Below are 19,430 nucleotides of genomic sequence, written 5' to 3'. Positions count from 1 at the left end.
AGTATTATGGGTCAACTTTTAGGCATTTAGTGACCAAACCTTTATCCCAGTCAGTGACCAAAATTTTAAAAACATCATCAGCAAATTACAATGAATTGGGTTTTTGCATTGGTTTTGCAGCTTCAGTACTGAAACATAGGTGGGTTTTTTTTGCTTCAGGGATGGGGCAAAAATGCAAGTTTTCAGTAGAAATTCCTGAGAATGTTATCAATTTGCATGCTTTCCATGCACATTTGGGAACATAGAAATTATATTGGATGACTTCATACAGTGGCTGCCTGACTGGTAATATGAAACTCATGTAGAGGACATTCAGTTAGGAAAGTGGCATTAAGTTAGCAGTGCAGGGAAAACCATAGATTTGATACTTGAGGTCAAATATAATATTCGTTACCTCTGCAAATCTATAATGGAACGACATTTAAAAGAGCATGCACAGTTTTTTTCACTGCATTTCAAAGATTGTTCCAAAACTAGAAAAAAGGTTTTTTTAAAAATATGTGAATTGAAATTAATGAGATATGTATATTCCATGCTTGCTCGCCCATAGAAAACTGACATCCAGTTAGATTACATTGTTACACTTTTCCTATGAGAAAAGGCACTAAGGATTTTATAACTTGAAATGAAAAAAAGGTACTAGTTACTTCTTCAAGATCAGAGGAACCTCGTGCTAATAACCTGTTGCAAGGAAACAGCAGCGGGAGGGCGTTGTAGACCTTACATAAACATCTCAGGAGGTTGGCCACTGTGGAGAAAAGGTTGCTGGATCAGATAAGGCTTTGCTGGGATCCAACAGAGTGCTTGGATGCCTAGCTGAAATGGAATGTGGGACATTCTGTAATCACAGTATTATTATTTGAGTGCATTAATGAACAGTGTACTCTTCTTACTCTCTAATGACTGGGAAAGATGAGAGGAACAATTGCTGTTTCAACGTTATTCTTTGAATCAGAAGCTTCCTAGCCAGATGGTGATAGGGCCTCATGATTCCCCCCACCCCCCACCCCCGATTTGCAAAAATTATTTTCAAAAGGTAAGGTAACAAATGAGATATGTATATTCCATGCTTGCTCTACCATAGAAAATTGACATCCAGTTAGATAGCAATAGCAATAGCAATTTTACATAGCAAGATTACATTGCTTTAGTCAGAAAAATGTATTGCTTGCAGTTTATTTACATTTTTATCTGGTTGGGATCTTTTGTATGTTGAAGCATTGATTTCTGATGAGAGTTCATTTAGTTGGACACTGTAAGCTTACAGTGTAGCAGATAACATTTGTCGTAACAGGAACAATTCACTTCACCGGGAAACATGTTTTCCGCCACATGTCTGATCTGTTTTCCTTCCCCCTAGGGTGATCTGACAAATCTTGTGCACGGCAGCCACTGTTCTAAATACAAGCTGACAAGAATACCTGGAACCAATGCCTTTGTTGGAATAGTAAATGAAACCTGTGACTCACTTGCTTTCTGTGCCTGCAGTATGGTAGACAGGCTCTGTCTAAACTGTCACAGGTAAGAGGACATTTGAAATGAGACATGATTGGATTATACTTCGGATTGTGCTTCTTTAAAAATGAAGGGATTGCAAGGCCTCTATATAATGTGCATTTGGTTTTTAGCTGAGTGAAACAGCATGTGACTCAACAGGCATGTTAAGTCTTATTTACAAAATGCCTAGGCAGGTTGCTTATTTACTATGCAAGGCACAGTTCCATATTCCGTGTGAAGAAGCAAAACATTTCTAGCTACACTTGGGTCATCTTGACATCCAAACATTTGATTTGTGGGCTCCAGGAGACTCTCTTGCTTTCTCCCAGAAGCGTAGCCATATTTTTATTTATTTATTTATTAGATTTTTTATCCTACCCTTATTATTTTATAAGTAACTCAAGGTGACGAACATACAGTATCTGATACAGTTTCCTTATATTTTCCCTACAACAACAACCCTGTGATGTGAGTTGGGCTAAGAGAGAGTGATTGTCCAAAGTCACCCAGCCGGCTTTCATGCCTAAAGCGAGACTAGAATTTATAACCTCCTGCATTCTAGGCCAGCACCTTCAATCACTAGACCTGTTGTATAGTTAACAGACTGGTTTCTTTTTTGTTGCAGCTCTCTTAGAAGACAGGGCTATACTTTCTTTTCATGGGGCAGGAGTGTCACACACCTGCTTGTTGGATAACTATTGGATTGCCAGGCTAGAGCTGCGCTTCTGTGGGCCGAGAATGAGCTGTGTGTAGCAGTACCAGTCTGAAGTACAGCTTGTTAATCAGCAAAACGTGGCCATTTTGCAGGACTGAGTTAGAGATTACTTGTTAAAGATTGCTGAATTAGTGGTTGCTTGTTACCTCAACATAGTTTCTTGACAACAAGGAGTTCCCACCTGCCTCCTCTCAGAAATGCTTTCAGTCTGTATATTACAGGTAGTCCTCAACGTAGGACCACAATTAAGCCCAAACTTCCTTTTGTTAGTGAGGCATTTGCTAAGTGAGTTTTGCCCCATTTTATTATCTTTCTTGCTTCAGTTATTAAATGAATCACTGAAGTTGATAAGTTAGTAACCCAGTTGTTAAGTGAACCTAGTTTCTTCCCCATTGACTTGGGCTTGTCAGAAGTTCAGAAAAGATGAGTCACATGATCTTGGGACAAAGCAACGGTCATAAATATGAACTACTTGCTAAGCATCTGAATTTTAATCATGGGACCATGGGGGTGCTGCAAAGGTCATAACTGTGAAAAACGGTCATAAATCACTTTTTTCAGTGCGGTTGTAACTTTGAAAGATCACTAAACTAACTGTTGTAAATCAAGGATTACCTGTATTCCTGAATAAATAATCTAGTGAATTAATTCAGTCAATCTGGTTTAGGTGACAGGTTAAGTCTGATTCGGGGTCATATTTTATGCATTTCCCTCAAGATTGTGGGCCAGATGGCTTATACTGTATGGCACTGCCTATCTTTTGTTTATTTATTTGTAAATTTTATTGGCTGTCCATCTTACCACCAGGGTAAGCTCTTTGGACTATTCTGGTGGTGATATTTGGTCATCGTGTATCAAAAATGATACTGCAGAGAAAAAAAGAATAGAAAAGACCATCTTTATGTTTGTTTAATTTTAAAAAGTGAAAAGCCTGATAAAGAAAATAGGCATGGTGAGAAGAAACAAGATGCAGAGAATTTCCATCTTCTCTTATACTGAAACTCAGCAACATCTATGAAGCTGAATGATGAGAGATTGTAGATGAAGCCAATGTCAGGGTTCCAAGTAACAGCCCCAATGAAAGAAGAATCTGAGCTAGAAGTTCCTCAAAGTTCCACTTTATTAGAGATGTCATATTGTCACATCTGGGGAAACCCGAATCTGAAAGCTTCCAGGTTTTCACCACCCAAAGGGAAGTCAAAGCCCCTTCCCCTGGACCCACATGTCCATCACATGATCCAATCACTCCACCGTCCCAACTGGAGATGCCTCCCAGTCACACCACTCCAGGTGCAGGTTGAAATGTCCTTAACTCCCAGAGAAAAGAATGTTGTTATATCTCTACCACTCCATGAAATCCTCCCTCCCAGTTTCCCACAGCTCTAAATGTGACAGCCCGGAAGATCCAAAGTAAAGATGGCCTCAAGGGCTGAAAGCTAAATTAAATTCTGGATTTTGTTGCTACTACTTATTTGAGGCATTAAAGAATGTTTTTCCACATTTGTTGAAAATGAAGCTACTAATGCCTACTAATTGCAGTAGTTACATGCTACTTCACATGAAATCACCATAGCTATAGAGGAGTTATACTCCTTATGGCATTTGTGCTGACATTATTGTAATGACTGTGGACTTTGAAAACTTAGTAAAATGTTGAAAGGACTCTACCTATGTTGCCAATAATTATTCTAGTAATAAGCCTAATATAACATAAACAACACTATTGGCCCTATTTGACACTAAGATTGTTTTTTAGCCCAAGATTCAATATGTACAGGGAGTAAGAGATAATAAATATATGTATTGTTTATTTTTTCCCTGAAGAATGGAACAGAATGAATGCGAATGTCCTTGCGAGTGTCCTTTAGAAGTCAATGAATGTACAGGCAACCTTACCAATGCAGAAAACAGGTATGCATAGCTCACAACTTATTAATAATGTTATTATAATATTGTTCAATGTGTTAAATGGGCCATTGTATTGTTTTAAGGGTAATTATTCAGATGATAATGTAACATAACAATTGAGTGAGTTTTTGAAATCTAGTTTTTGCGTACTGCTTTCCAAATTTTAGAAATCCTAGTTGTGAAGTCCATCAGGAACCTCTGACTTTTATTGCTGTGGATTCCAGCCTACAGGATGCTCTTCCTCAGTGTATCAATACACAGTGTAATCAAAGAATGGAGAGTGGGTAAGTTACACCTTTTTTCCCTTAAAGAAATCAGTAAAGTTTTTTTTAAACTGCTTGAAGAATTAAAATAAAAATTATTATAAAATCAGTTAAATTTACTTTTATCTTTATTTATCCTAATAACATATAGCTCCTCTTCTTTGCAGATTCAGATTCTACCCTTTGAAAGTTACAAAACCTTTAAAATGATAGCATAATGTTGAAGAAATTAAATTTGAGCAGCTTGCCTGAATCTAGAACCTGAAAAAGTGCTAAATAGTCATTGCTTTGGGGATTCTTAGGTGGGTGTTATGGAAATGGCTGCTTGAGGTCTCATATTTAAATCAGGATAGCACTGGTATAATAACAGGAACATAAATTGTCTTGTTCCACTTTGAAGAAAAGGACAGTAAGGAGGATGGAGGAAAATTAATGTCATTTCTGACTAAACAACAAGTAAAATATCAGGTTCACATATAGCACTAAAGAATCATTATTTTGTTTATAGAACAGCTTAGCTGGTAAAAAGACAGATTTGTTTTCTCATTGGAAGTGTACATTTGCACTTCCTCAAAGAGATAGCAAGGTGAGATAGCTTAACTAACCTCTCTGTTGGTCTAGCTATAAAAGACTGACTTCACAAATATGTTTGCTTCAAGTCACTTACGGTAATCTTGTAACAAGTAAATTTTCACAGCCATTTCCTTGTCTTGCAGAGATTGTTTTGGTGTCTTAGACTGTGAGTGGTGCATGGTGGACAGTGATGGAAAGACTCACCTTGATAAATCCTATTGTGCTCTTCAGAAGGAATGCTTTGGGGGTATTGTGGGTGCCAAAAGCCCCTATACGGATGACATGGGCTCCATTGGTAAGATTCATTTGCATTTTTAATGTCTGGATGATCTACATTAAAAAAAAAACCCAATTATAGGTTTTGTGAGAATCACGCAGGGTGAAATTGCATGATTCTTTTTATCATAACAGAAATTTGGCTGTGGAAGCAGAATGTATACAGAATCCTGTATAACAGATGCTTTCTAGTCCATGCAGTCTGTAAGGTGAAATGCCATTGTGGTGTATCGATTAGGATAGGGATTTAGTCTATTCATTACAATTTGTAATATATTCTTACATAGACCAATGAAATGGTCACATGGATTGTTTTGAAAACTGGCATGATTTCCTCTCTGGAATGTCTTTGTCACCCAAATTAGACTTCAGGCAGCATCCATAATCTGGCAATTATCTAGATTATTTTATAGGATTTGAACTTCTTTAGGAGATTTTCACATTATTTTCATTTTTTCTCTCCCTCTGAAATGAAAGGAGATGAAGTGATAACTTTGAATATGATAAAAAGCGCTCCAGTTGGTCCTGTAGCAGGAGGTATTATGGGATGCATAATGGTGTTGGTTCTCGCAGTCTATGCCTATCGTCATCAAATCCATCGCCGAAGTCATCAGCATATGTCTCCACTTGCAGCCCAAGGTAAGCTGAACAAATGTGTTTTTTTTCTCATGGAATAGAACTGCAAGTGTTTTCTGGCTCTGACTCTTTTGATTTTGTGCAAATCTTCTGATAATTTCAAATTGAATTATAAGCATATCCCCTATAGAATATGTTTTGTTCACATTACTCTATTCTAATATAGAATAGGCACTACTGACCTCTGCTGGATAGAAAAGTTAAAATTGCACTTGTTTTATTAATCCTCTTCTGGAATCTTGTAAATATTTATTCCTTCTGCTGATTGTAGAGCATGTTAGATATGTAGTTAGCTTTCCAGGATAGATGTGCATGCCTTATGGATCCTTTATTGATACATTCAGTAGTTTTTAAGAAGTTTTTAAAAAGTTCTAAATCCATGTTTTTGCTCCAGTTGTGCAAAAGACAAAATAGTATTTTCTAGGGACATCCTTTTATATAAACACAATATATAACCCCACTGTTTAGCATTTTGCCTTCTTAATAATAAAATTCAAAAGAGAGCATGTTACCTGCTGATTATAATTCTAACCATTTTCTAGCATTGATCTATGTAATTCCATGCAAATATTATCTGACCTTGTACGAATAATTGGGAAAATAGGAGTTATGAAAGTGTTGCCATTAGTGCAAGGAAAATGTTTAATCATGATCATCACTTTCCAACATTTCTAAAAGAGCTATAAAAGAGAATATGTACTCAGTGTCGAATTGAAGAATCCTTAGTACTCTCTGAGCTTGGTTATTATGCACTGGTTGTTGCACTTGATTGTGCACTGATAATGTTAAATAATTGGGTAATAAAAGGTCTGCAAGCAAACAGCCAAACTCAGAGAATATCAAAGATTATAGAACTATTTTTATTTATTTATTTACTTACTCACTCACTCACTTACTTTTTTTATTAAATTTATATGCTGCCTGTCTCACTGTTATAGTGACTTTGGGTGGCTATTATTTCACAGAATTTTATGAATATTTATGTATATATGTATGTATGTTACACTTAAATGGTACACACACACACACACACACATACATATATATGGCTTAAAAGAGAAGAGAGAGGTAGGAAAGCTATAACCTCTACCATAATTGCTATATGGTTTCCAAGCCTCTGCTACCATGTTTCCCCGAAAATACAACCTGTCCTGAAACTAACGCCTTGCTACATTTTTCATGTGGGCAAAGATATAAGCCCACCCCCCAAAAATAAACCCCCTGGACAACCCACCCTTCTGGCTAGGCAGAGTACCGCTCACCGACCTAGTGGTATCCCGAAGGCACCAAGCGGGGGGGAGGAGGGAGAAAGGCGTTCATGTTGCTTGCTGCCTTCGGGATACCGCTAGGTTGGGGAATGGCATTCTGCCTGGCCAGAGGGGGGAGTTGCCGGGCGGCTGCTCCCTTGCAAGTGGGCTCCCGAAGAGCTGGGCACAGCCTCAACTGCCCGGCAACCCCAAAACAATAATCCCTCCCCCTATAATAAGCCCAAGGCCATATTTTGTGGGGCAAAAGAAAATAAGACCCTGTCTTATTTTCATAGAAACACGGTACTTTGTCTCTCAAAAAGGGGTAACCCAAGGCCATTTTCAAAACATTGCACTCTTACAGGCCAATGCAACTTCTCTCTCTTAATAGTTGCATTTTTCTGTTTGTAACGGTGTGCAGAAATGTCAGTCCGCATGTCCAACCTGGAGAATGAGAGAGATGAAAGGGATGAGGACAGTCATGAAGACAGAGGAATCAGTGAGTACCAGCAATCCCATTCCGGCTGGGCAGGAAAACATGGGGAGAGGCTGCATGCGGGGATTTTCCCTGCAGTTTCCTTCTATAGACATGTAACATTATTCATCTCTGTAATCATTTCAAGAGGGCAAAGTGCTTTACAGTTTTGGCCTTGTCAGTTCTAAAGAGATGCTGTCTATTACTGCCTTTCCATAGACTGAATGTAACTGTAAAAAAATATTGGCTTGCTCATACCCAATTCACTGAGTTTTTACTTCAGTGATTTGTGAGCAGAGCTTTATCCTTTGGCCCATGATTTGTCTCCAACACTTCTATCTTACTGTTTTCTTCTGAAGAACAAATATGCCATACATCAATACTCTTGTTGTCCAGACTTAGTCGATTCTTACATGACAGTTCATAAAATTTAGTTGCCTTTTGAGTTGCAGATTTTTTCACTTTGCTTTCGAGAACTGCATGTGCCCATTGTTAAATAAGATCCACCCACCCACCTCTTGATAAAATAAGTAGCTGGTTTAAAAACTGTAGGGAAATGTAGTGATCAAACCCACAGTTGTTATTCTATAGATGTTCCTGCATTTTCCTTACCAGGTTTTAACTATTGCTAATATTTCCTGCAGTTTTGCAAAAAAAAAAAGCATTTTAAGAGGTATTTAAGGTATATTAAAGGTATACTGTAAATGTGTTAGGTGCATTTTGTTGCCCAATTGATTCTAAGTTATTACAATGCTGTTGGGGAAGCAAAATAGTTACTGTTCTTTCATACTGCTTTAGAAGCTTGATCAGCTTTGGAATTTGACAACAATGTAATAAAAAGCTGTTTTTTAATGTCTTCAAAGTAATCTGCTTATGAGTATGTGAAGATATCCTTTGTTTCCTCTCTCTCTCTTTCTCTTTTTGTTCTGCTCACCATAGTCAGTAACACTCGGTTTATAGCAGCAGTTATTGAGCGACATGCCCATAGTCCTGAACGCAGACGCCGTTATTGGGGACGATCAGGAACAGAAAGTGATCATGGTAAGATCATAAGAGGCCATTCATCTTGCTTCTGCTTACAATATAACATATTTTCTAAGAAAGTAATCCCAGGGCTGTTCTTCATTTAAAACAAATTTGATGCTATCCATTCCAGGACGAGTCCCTTGCCAACTTTGAAGCTATTTTCATTTCATTCCTCCAATTAGCATCTTAATCACTGATATATCAACACTGATATATGAATATGCACCCTTACAAAAGCAACATGTTACAAAAATTAGTTTTCCCTCTTTTCCCAGTAGGGTAATTTGAAATGCATTTTAATGCTTGTCCCTTTAACTTTGTTCTATTTGATAAAGAATAACACTATTTCTTTTTTTAACCAAACAGTGTTTACTTTTAAGCCCATAGATACCAAGAGTTTATTTCTTGTTGCTAGGTTAAATCAAGCCTGGGTTAAATTTTAAAAGGTTGAATGCCTTCTTGGCTTACTGGTATGCATGATGATTCATAAGAAGATTTGTGACAGACAGAATTACTGCAAACACAGTTCTCCTTTGGTTCACATAGAAATAAAATGATTAAGGAAGAAGGATTTGGGCTTTTGTGACAATTCTTCCTAAATTAAAAAATAACTTACAATCCAGGCTGGGAATGACTGTTTTACCACATAATTGACCAATCACACTAGACAGTTGTTGCTAAATCTTCCATCCTCTATCAAATTGATGAGTCCACTAAGAGGATTAATGTGAGGTTGGCATATTTTTTTTGCCAGGGCTGTCAGCTGTATCTTCGTATCACTTTCACTATAAATACAGTATGATACACTAAATGCACAGCCAGGACAGAATGAGAAGTTTGTATTTGATTTCCTGGAGTCCTTGAATGTTTCTAGATGTTCACTCCAGTGACGTGCGGTGAGGTTTATGGCTGGTGAGGCAAAAAGAAAGAAACACACACACACACAAATTACTTACAATAAAAAATTATTTACAAATTACATTAATTTTGAACTCATCCCCCTCCCTCTGACCCACATACCTTTTCCATCTGTTTCACAATCACAGAGGATTTCAACTCTGCTCTTGCCTGCCATGATGAAAATGTAAAAGGAAAAAGGCAAGAGCTGCTGAGGTCAGGCTGGGTTAGCTGTTGTCAGAGCCTCCATGGATGACTCTGCTTAACTGTTTAAAAAAAGCTTCTAAAACGTGCCCTCTACAGGAGGAGGCGAGAGAACCATGTGCCTCATCTACATAAAGAATTTTTCGGCTTTTAACCCTTGCTTAACTCTTCTCGTGTGATCATAAAGATAGACTAAATGAGGCACATGGTTCTCCCGCCTCCTCCTGTAAAGGGCACTTTTTAAAGAGACTTTTTTAAACAGTTAAGCACTAAGCAGAGTCATCCACTGTGACTCTGGCAGCAACTACCTCAGCCTTTTTCCTTTTACATTTTTTTTTCTTTTCATGATGACAGTGGTGAGGCTCTGCCTCCCCTGACTGCACATCCCCGGTTCACTCTGTATGTGGCAGTGATCCCTGACTGAAATGTGCTATAATTTTAAAGAGAAAAATGACAGCTCAACCCTAGGCAGACTTGAATGCCATCATCTATTATTGAGATACAGAATTTTGTTCAATAGAACCATTAAAAATAAAAACAAACAAACATGGAAATGCTATATTTTGCTTCTGTGGCAACATTGAATAAAAAGTATCATGTTTTAGGCCATACGAGTACAGATAGTCCCTGACCTATGACCGCAGTTGAGCCCAAGATATTTGTTAAGTGAGTTTTGCCTCATTTGGTGACCGTTCTTGCCACTGTTGTTAAGTGAATTGCTACAGTTATTAATGTACTGTCACAGTTGTTAAGTGAATCTGGCTTCCCCATTGACTTTGCTTGTCAAAAGGTTGCAACAATCACATGACCCCGGGACCCCACGTGATCCCGGGACACTGCAACTATCATAAATATGAGTCAGTTGCCAAAGATCTGAATTTTGATCAGATCAGTGGTGGGTTCCTACCGGTTCGGATCAGTTCACCCTAACCGGTAGTAGTTTGGCAGCCTGAGTCGCTGGAACCAGCAGCGACCCAGGCCTGCCACGTCCCCGGTTTTCCAGGAGGTGCTGTAGGTGCCACCATCTTGTTTTTTGCTTCTATATATGTGCAGAACAGTTTTTATTGTACTGTGCATGTGCGCAGAGCGCACATGATGCGCATGAGCACACACAAAGTGCCCATGAGCGAACCGGCAGTAGTGACTGCCAGAACCCACCCCCGGATCAGATGACTATGGGGATGGTGCAAGGTTGTGTGAAAAATAGTCATAAAACACAATTTTCAATGCCATTGTAACTTTGGTCACTAAATGAACTGTTCTAAGGTGAGGACTACCTGTATATTAAAAAAAAAAACTAAATCACATAAATATTGGCACTTGGTTCCTAATAACCACTGGTCAAACCTTGGTTGGTTGGTTTCCAACAAACACTTTTCACCGGAAGCTTAGACAATAATATTTCCTTGACAAATTTTCCTGTACATTATACATGATTGTAACATTATTATCTGAAATAGCCTAATGCATTGCATAATTTCCTTTCCTCAGTATTTCTCTCCAAGTAACATAGAGAAGCAGAGAGTTTAAACAATAGCCAGAGATTCGGACTGTGCTAACATTGGAACGTCTCTTTGAATGCCTCTTAGGGCCGTTGGCATTGTGATTATTTTTCTTTCGCTAACTTCCTTTTATTTGCAGAGAATTGGACACTGTGGTTGAATCATTATACAAAGGTTAAAATGTTCATTAACTGCTGTTACTAGAATTCTTTCTGCTTTGCCATAATTACTTTGCATTTAATAATATAACAGGTGTAAAATTGTTTCAAAATTTTTGTTGAATTAACTTTAGGTGTAATGCAACTTGTTTTCCTATCACACTTTTTTTTTAAATTGTCATCATTTGGGAGAAATCAAATCTATTAAATCTAGAGGCAACAACTGCAAAGAGTTCTGTTGCATAAAAGTAAATATAGCTGTTAATGTCAATTCACAGGACTAAGTTTTTTTCAAACTAGGCAACTTGAAGATACGTGGACTTTAATCCCCAGAATTCTCCAGCCAAGATATTGTTAATTGCGTATATTTAATACAAGACTCTGTGTTTCCATACTTACAAATTTGCTGAACTTATCCAATCTAGCTAATTGCACATATCCAATTGAATTTTGTAGACTTCTAAATTAGCATTTTTTACATTTTGTAGTGTGATTTTTATTTTTTATTTTTATTTTGAAAATCTATTTACTCTTTCTTAATTTTACTAAGTACACAAAAATATTTATTTACTTATGTTTCACATTTCTCAAACACCTTTCTCCTTCAAAGGGTTAAAAATAATAATAAACAACCCATGAACCGTTGGGTCATTGTTTCAGAGATCATTCTTTAACCTAAACAGATAAGCAGATTGACCACCTTGGGGGCGGGGAAGCAGTGGGAATGGGAGCATCTTCTGACTTCCTGCCAGAGTCAAAATCCTTCCCCATTGACTTTGTGCAGGGAGTGTCAGGAATCATGATCATGTGACCGTGGCTGACTACATCAATGCTGCAGCGCCACAATCTTGCAAATACAACTATTGTGAAGATCCTTGAAATTTCAGTTAGACAGGATCCAAGATTTTGTAAATATTATTTAAGTTAGTAGATTTCGGGTAACTTGACTCAAAGATTTTTGTGCTATAATGCACCTTTTGGGCTAATTGAAGTTTATGTATAGGAGAGTCGTAGTAGCACGTAGATTTTTATGGTAAAGTTCAGCATGATGGGAACATTCTGGATTTTACATATTCAGGGCATTTATTTTTTTGCACTCCTTGCAGGGGTAGCTGAAAACCTCACAAAATAGAGATACAATTGGCTGAAATACACTTTAGAATTCTGGATTTTAATGGTGCGTTTTCCAGTCAATGTTACCAATAACTAAGGCAGGTTAAGGCTTTACAGCATCAGCTAAGGAAGCTCAAATAAGTTCTCCTAGAGGAGTTTAAATTACTATTTATTTTGGTTTTGTTTTCTCCGTTATAACATCACTATCTCAATTACAATATTGAACAAATTGTTCAGCAGATGCAGAACAATTTATCTTATCAAAGAGAAACTCTGTTCATGATATTGATTCAGATAGGTATGCTCCAATGTGGCTTCTTTTTCATAGATTGCTAAGTGCAAAATTTAGCGAAGAAGCCAGATTTGGCTTTATTTGTTTCTGATTATTTTGCTTGTTGCAAGTCAACCATCGCTGTGATTTAGAACAGCCCATCCTGTAGAACTAGGTTAAAATTGCAGAGTGAAAAAGAGAAAAATCCCACTGATTAACAATATCTTTACAAAGGAAATAAATGTCTATATTAGGAAACTACTTTACCAACTCAATAATATCTATTGAACAGTTCTTAACTATGACAAATAAGTAAAATAAAAGTAATCATCTAAATAGGGTCTGTATCAGTAGTATGCAATTGTCAAGCTATATTTAGTGGGACCATAAATCTATTTCTTTATTTGTATCCTTTGTAACCTTTATTTATTTTTAAAAATTACTCAAGTCAGTGAACATATCCAATACACCACCCTTCTATTTTCCCCACAATAATAAACCCTGTGTGGTAGTTGGGCTGAGAGAGAGACTCACACCTACAATTGGGACTGGAATCTTGGTTGTTGAGCAACATGGTTGTTAAGTGAGGAATTGCATGAGTGTTTCATTCAACTACCACAATCCTGACACTCTCAATTGTGGTTGTTAATCAATCTTGCACATCATTAGACAGATGGAGTCCCAGGCAAGGCGCACAGGATGCCTCGTGGGGTAGGGGGACACCTTGGAAAACACTGCTCAGGAACTGAAAATCCTCCATGCCAAAATGCAGGCAGGATTTTCAGCCCATGAATAGCTGAAAGCTAGTGGCAAGAGGCATTTGTGCAAGGCCTGTGCCAGGTGCCTCCCAAAACACCCGAGATACTCCACATTCCTTTCCTGCTGCATTTGTGCTCTTTGCTGGTATTTCAGTTCCTTCTCATCTCTGGGACTGGCTGAAAGAATTGCCTGCCAAAGGAGTTCAGCTCCCCTCCATGTGTGGAAAGAAACTCCTCAGGTGGAATTCATGATTGGAGCTCATATTTTAGGCAAATTCCCACTGGAGGAATTCAATGTGCGTGGGAGAGAACAGATTTACAAACAGCACACCTAAAATGGTAGGCCAATTCTGTTCACTCTGTGTTAGTCCACCAAATTGACATTGAGGAGTTTGAGGAGGTTGCTCAATATTACCTACACCTTGTTGCAGTAAATGAAGCTATTGAAGTTAGATAATTTGTATTATCATAAAGGAAATTATTTGAAGCTTTTCTTTATCTAATAAAAATCGCAAAATACCAAACAGTGTAGACAACTATTTGGTATGTTTTATGTATTGTTTTCAACATATACAAGGTTTGCTGAATATTTATCTAGTTTATTTATTTATTAGATTTTTAGTCTGCCTTTTATCAGTTAAAGCAACTCAAGGCAGCGGACAAACCTAATACTCCTTTTTCCTTCTATTTTCCCCACAACAACAACCCTGCGGGTTGGTCTGGTCTGAGAGAGTGACTGAAATTACATCACTCAAATTATCGCAGGCAGAAGAATTGAATAATAAATTTGCAACAGCATTCTTTCCATAATGCTCTGAGATATTTTTTTTTTGTACAAAATAGGAAACCTCAAAGAAAAAATACAAAAGAAAAGGAAATCAAACTCTGTTTAAATATAACTTAACGTTCATGCAACAGTCAGCATTGTGAGGTGATGATTTTTCTTTCCTGCAGTGTGTTACATGATGAACATAAATGATAATTGCTAAGTATTATGAACATCATCATTCAAACTCACCCCTCTTGGTTCATGTGGCTTTGTTTTTCAGGCTACAGTACTATGAGTCCTCAGGAAGACAGCGAAAACCCTCCCTGCAATAACGACCCATTATCAGCTGGCGTAGATGTGGGAAATCATGACGAAGATTTAGACCTGGAGACTCCCCCTCAGACTGCTGCCCTTTTGAGTCACAAGTTCCACCATTACAGATTGCACCATCCTGCCCCCCATCATAGTCACCACTTACAGGCTGCAGTGACGGTACATACGGTAGATGCAGAATGCTAATGACTTTGACCTCGGGGGAAGAATTGCATCTCATGACACAGACAGCAAGAGCCCAACTCATGTTCATCCTTGGTGCCAGGCTTTGGTTTTGGTGACTATCACGAGACTCATTTCAGACACAAACGTTTTCCTTCTAAAACATAAAGCTGGCCCAGGAGTGGAGAAGTTAAGGTGATGAATGAAGCTGCCATAACACTCAGTAAAATGGAATAGTAGGAATGTTCGGCCTCCAAGCACTAGAAGAAAGGTTTACGCAATTAGCTGAGCATTTTGAACTCTGTTAATCTGAGCCAAGAAAAGAGCTCAGATGAAGGCAAAGAAGATTTTGCTTTCCTTAACGGGAAGAACAGAAAGCCAGAGACAAAGAAGGTGCCAGATCTAAAAATAGCCATTGCCACAAGGTTTTCATTTGTGTGGGCTCCTTTAAAAAAAAAAAAAAAAAAAAGTTCATTGCTCTTACAAATTATTGTATAGGCTCTAGGACAATGCATCTGGAGATTTTTAAATAAAGGATTATTTTTGTACTATTTATTGAACTCAAAACACTCATGAACTCTGAGAGAAAGGAAAGGGAGGGAATAAAGGCATCACAGACTTTCCGTGAATACAGCCTAAAGTTTTATTTGTGTTGGTGACACTGTGGTTCTTAAGAGACTTGATATTCAACCCCCTTCTGCACCAGGCTATAAAGGGAAAATGAAGAAATTGTGTGCTGATTTGTTTACATAATTAAAGGTTCGTTTCCATGGTCATTTTGTACACTATAAACATGGCTTGTTGTGTTTATATATCTAGTATCACCCTTCTCCACAATTTATATATATGACTAAAATTGTGTAGAAATGTGATACCATGTCTATGCCTCCTATAAGCATTGAAGAATCCTATTCTTCTCTCATTCTCCCATCTTACTTATCTTCCAACTTGGGGGCAAAATTCCATTTAATATAGTAAAGTGTTCAGTGCCATTCATGATTGATAAATTCAAAATGCTAATTGTTTCCATTTCACACAATGGAAATTTTTCAGAATGTAATGATAAAAGATCTCTTCCGATTTATCTGGCGTCTGACACTGTTTTAGTTCTTCATTGAAGATTCATAACATCTGACTTGATGGCACATGGACCATATAATTTTAAGCTAGTTTTAAGTTGCCGTGTTTTGTTTTTAAAGTGACTAAAATATTATGGGCACATCTTCGCACCATGCATATGATAAACATTCATCTGTATGTAGTTTTTAAAAAGGTATCTGAATATTGCTTTAATAATAGGGTACTTAATAGTTATGTAAATGGTTTTTAACAGTATGGTAAAGTATGTGTGTGCTATCATGATGCCCTTTATACTACGTATAAAATCACAATTTCTAGTGGAATAAAATTATGTAAAGTATGGATTTATGAATTGCTTTTGACAGGTCCAAATGTAATTTGGCATAAAAATGTTTTATATTAACTTGGAACTCGGTTATATAAATTTCTTCAGCATTAGATATTCTCTCCCAGATGCTATCTTCATTTCTAAATATTCAAGCTCACAGATACTTTGAGAATAGCAGTGGGGAGCTGTGTGTGAATTCCATGGTCTTCTGATATAAATGGAGAGATAATCTGTACTCACTGTAGGAATCTTTGTGTGAACAGGATATGGTCTTAATGGAATTGATTAGAAAGCTTCTCGTCCCATGTCTTTGTGATGTTATCATTTGATTGTTAGTCCTTAGAATTAAACAAAAGACTCTTAAAGAGTCCATACACAGCATGAATACACTCTTATAATACTACAGTTGCTGTGTTATGATACCTTTAAAAAATTGATAATGTTAAAATTCAATTCCTGCAGAAATTAATCAAATACTGGGAAATTGTTAAAATTCCCAGGATTTAATAATGGCTGGAAGTAACTGTAATAGAAAATGAACTACATCTGCATACCGTACATGGAAATTGGATAATACAGATTTCAAAGATTTTAATTTGCAATTGTCATTTTGAAAATGGATAAATGAAAACGGCTCCATTAATTATAACATTTACTGATCTTGAGTATGTTTTTTTTAAATACTATACCCTACCTAGAAGCATAACCTTGAACATTTTCTGTTGAATGAAATAGTCATAAAGTTTTTGCATTCTAACTATATTGTGTTACTGTTTTCACTTGGATTTTAAAGGCATCTGACCAGAATAATGGAACTCTAATATTTAGTCTAACCCCCTGGTCTGTCTTGACAGCTAGTTTTGTGTAGTGGTTAAAGGCCTGGACTGGATATCTGGTGACTGTCTTGCCTTAAACCAACTGGGTGTCTTCGGGCTAGTTTCTCCCAGCCCTTTAAAAAAATGGCAAATGAGTTTTTGGGGGTGGGGGAGACTTGCATGCAGTTGTGCAGATGTTGGCCAGAACCAAGATATGGAGACCACCCAAAATTGGTCTTTTGTGAACTGTCATTTCCATGTGCTTGCCTAACAAGAAGCAGTCCCAAGGAAAAAAGATCTAAGTTGTTCCCTTATATTCACCCACATATCTGAACCTATTATCTAAGGAAATAGGAGGGGGTTGGTGGGGGAGAAGTTTCATGCAGGATCTTAGGAATTTAAGTGTCATTGCACAAGTTGTTTCAGATCAACTCCCTCCAAAAGCAGAAATATGCGTAAATAAGTATATTTTTCAAGGTTACTTAAGAGAAATAGTGCTATTTAAAACAGCAATGTTTAATTCACCATTTCCTTCTATGCTTAGATGCTCTTTCACGTGCTAGTAATGCTTCATTAAATCTGGCTTTATCTATCCAATGATATACAATACTATATTATTTTTCACATTTCCCTTTTTATATTTAATGGGTTTTATACTAGAAGCTCCAGCATGTCATATTTAAATATATAAAGGAACAGAGACTTAACTCATAAATATAGTTTGAAGTTGTATTATTCTTAAAATCTCTCCATGAAAATCCAGGTATGTTCTGGCTTTACCTCACACTCTCATATATTGATGGGATTCTGGTTTTTAAAGTAACAGAAATAATAAACTTTTGAATTTTCCAAAGTAATTCTATATTGTTCCAGCTACCATTTTCATTTTATGTTATTCCCAAATCCCGCAACAGAGACTATAATTCTAGGATTTTGTGTGAAATGTTCATAGTTAGTTGTGGCTCCAACCCCCAACTAAGCTACAGTATTGAATGCTGATGCTAGACCTGCCAAAATCAGGAATGGAATCAGGAATTTCCTATTTCTCTATTATAATGAAGAATCAGATCTTTTCAATTGACATTGACAAAAAGCCTTTAATTGGTGATCTTCCACAGTTGGAAAGAACAGAGATCATTTTAAATTCAGTTTTTAATGTGTCGATTGTGTCACATGACATATTGTGACTTTTTTGCGTTTGCAGAGCCGGGGTGGGCATGGCCTGCATGTGACGCATCTGACCTGCAGGCCGCCAGTTTGCCACCATGTGTTAGGTGGCCAGGATGAGTTATTACAAAATTCTTGTGAGATAATGAGAATTTATTTGATGCAGATATCCTGCATCAATCAGTTTTAACTCAAAGGCAAACACCATTTTCATCTACATGGATTCCTTACTGCTTCATGGTCAAAACTAGGCATTTACTGTACAATAACACCTAAAGTAAAATAGTAGCACCATTCATGCCACAGACATACACTTTTGATTGTTTGCTTGAGTAGAATGTCAAGGTATAAATGTAAAAATAGTTTTGGTACAGGATTCCATATGTTTGCAGACCCAGTTAAAATTTCATAAAATTTTATTTCATTAAACACGTTTAATGGAAATTTTAAAATAATTCATTTTTATTTGGTAGGGTTAGGGTTTAAAGCAGTGGTACTCAACCTGTGGGTCGGGACCATTTTGGGGGTCGAACGACCCTTTCACAGGGGTTGCCTAAGACCATCAGAAAACACATTTTCAAAAAAATATGGAAAACATAAAATAATTTTATGGTTGGGGGTCACCACAACATGAGGAACTGTATTAAAGGGTTGCGGCATTAGGAAGGTTGAGAACCACTGGTTTAAAGTATCTGTTGCTAGATCTGTCCCAAATGCCACTTTTTGATTCCTATCAGCCCTTTATAATTTAACAAGAATAGCAAACTATGGCTTCATGTAACAAGGGACCTAAGCCAGCAATGGACAAAGGTGATTTTACAGTTAAAGAAAAAAATGTGTGTATAGGTGTATTTTAATTTAACTTATATACTGTTCCATTTCCAAAGGCTTCAAGCAGCTTACAAATAACAATACTGTAAAAGTAAAATATAAACAGTTACAAAGATGTTAACAATTACTAATTGCAAGTAATTGTTAATAACCAACAATGCCAAAGTAATATACACAACAAGACCCTGATACATGATTCTGTTGAAGCAGCAGGATCTTCAAGCATTCCCAAAATACCTGTCTGAAGAGCTATGTTCCCTAGACTTTCTGCAAATATAATTGGGAGCTGGTAATCCAAATATCTGGAGGTAGATCAGAGGTGGAATTCAGCAGGTTTTGACCAGTTCTGGAGACCCGGTAGTGGAAATTTTGAGTAGTTTGGCGAACCAGTAAGTACCACCTCTGACTGGCCCCTCCCCCATCTAT

At 37.2% G+C, this 19,430-nt stretch overlaps 1 protein-coding gene across 2 annotated transcripts in view; it reads left to right on the top strand.

Annotated features, from left to right (window-relative positions):
* The window catches only part of CACHD1 (cache domain containing 1), a 123,161-nt gene extending 105,302 nt beyond the window's left edge, over positions 1-17,859 (top strand). The window contains exons 20-27 of one of the 2 annotated variants that reach the window (XM_087719544.1): positions 1,361-1,521; positions 4,037-4,123; positions 4,288-4,404; positions 5,100-5,251; positions 5,710-5,871; positions 7,537-7,614; positions 8,530-8,631; positions 14,569-17,859. In XM_087719544.1, the coding sequence (XP_087575670.1) occupies positions 1,361-1,521; positions 4,037-4,123; positions 4,288-4,404; positions 5,100-5,251; positions 5,710-5,871; positions 7,537-7,614; positions 8,530-8,631; positions 14,569-14,807 (1,098 nt within the window). In that variant the 3' untranslated portion in view covers positions 14,808-17,859. The remainder of the gene's footprint in view (positions 1-1,360; positions 1,522-4,036; positions 4,124-4,287; positions 4,405-5,099; positions 5,252-5,709; positions 5,872-7,536; positions 7,615-8,529; positions 8,632-14,568) is intronic. The other variant, XM_087719545.1, reaches the window with a different exon arrangement.
* Positions 17,860-19,430: the final 1,571 nt, after the last annotated feature.

Source organism: Thamnophis sirtalis, unplaced genomic scaffold (assembly GCF_051295495.1).
Source record: "Thamnophis sirtalis isolate CommonGarterSnake01/CBP01778 unplaced genomic scaffold, rThaSir2_p1.2 scaffold_7, whole genome shotgun sequence".
In the NCBI taxonomy this organism is placed as follows: domain Eukaryota; kingdom Metazoa; phylum Chordata; class Lepidosauria; order Squamata; family Natricidae; genus Thamnophis; species Thamnophis sirtalis.
Note: the sequence above shows the minus strand (reverse complement) of the source record. Positions and strands in the feature narration are given on the sequence as shown.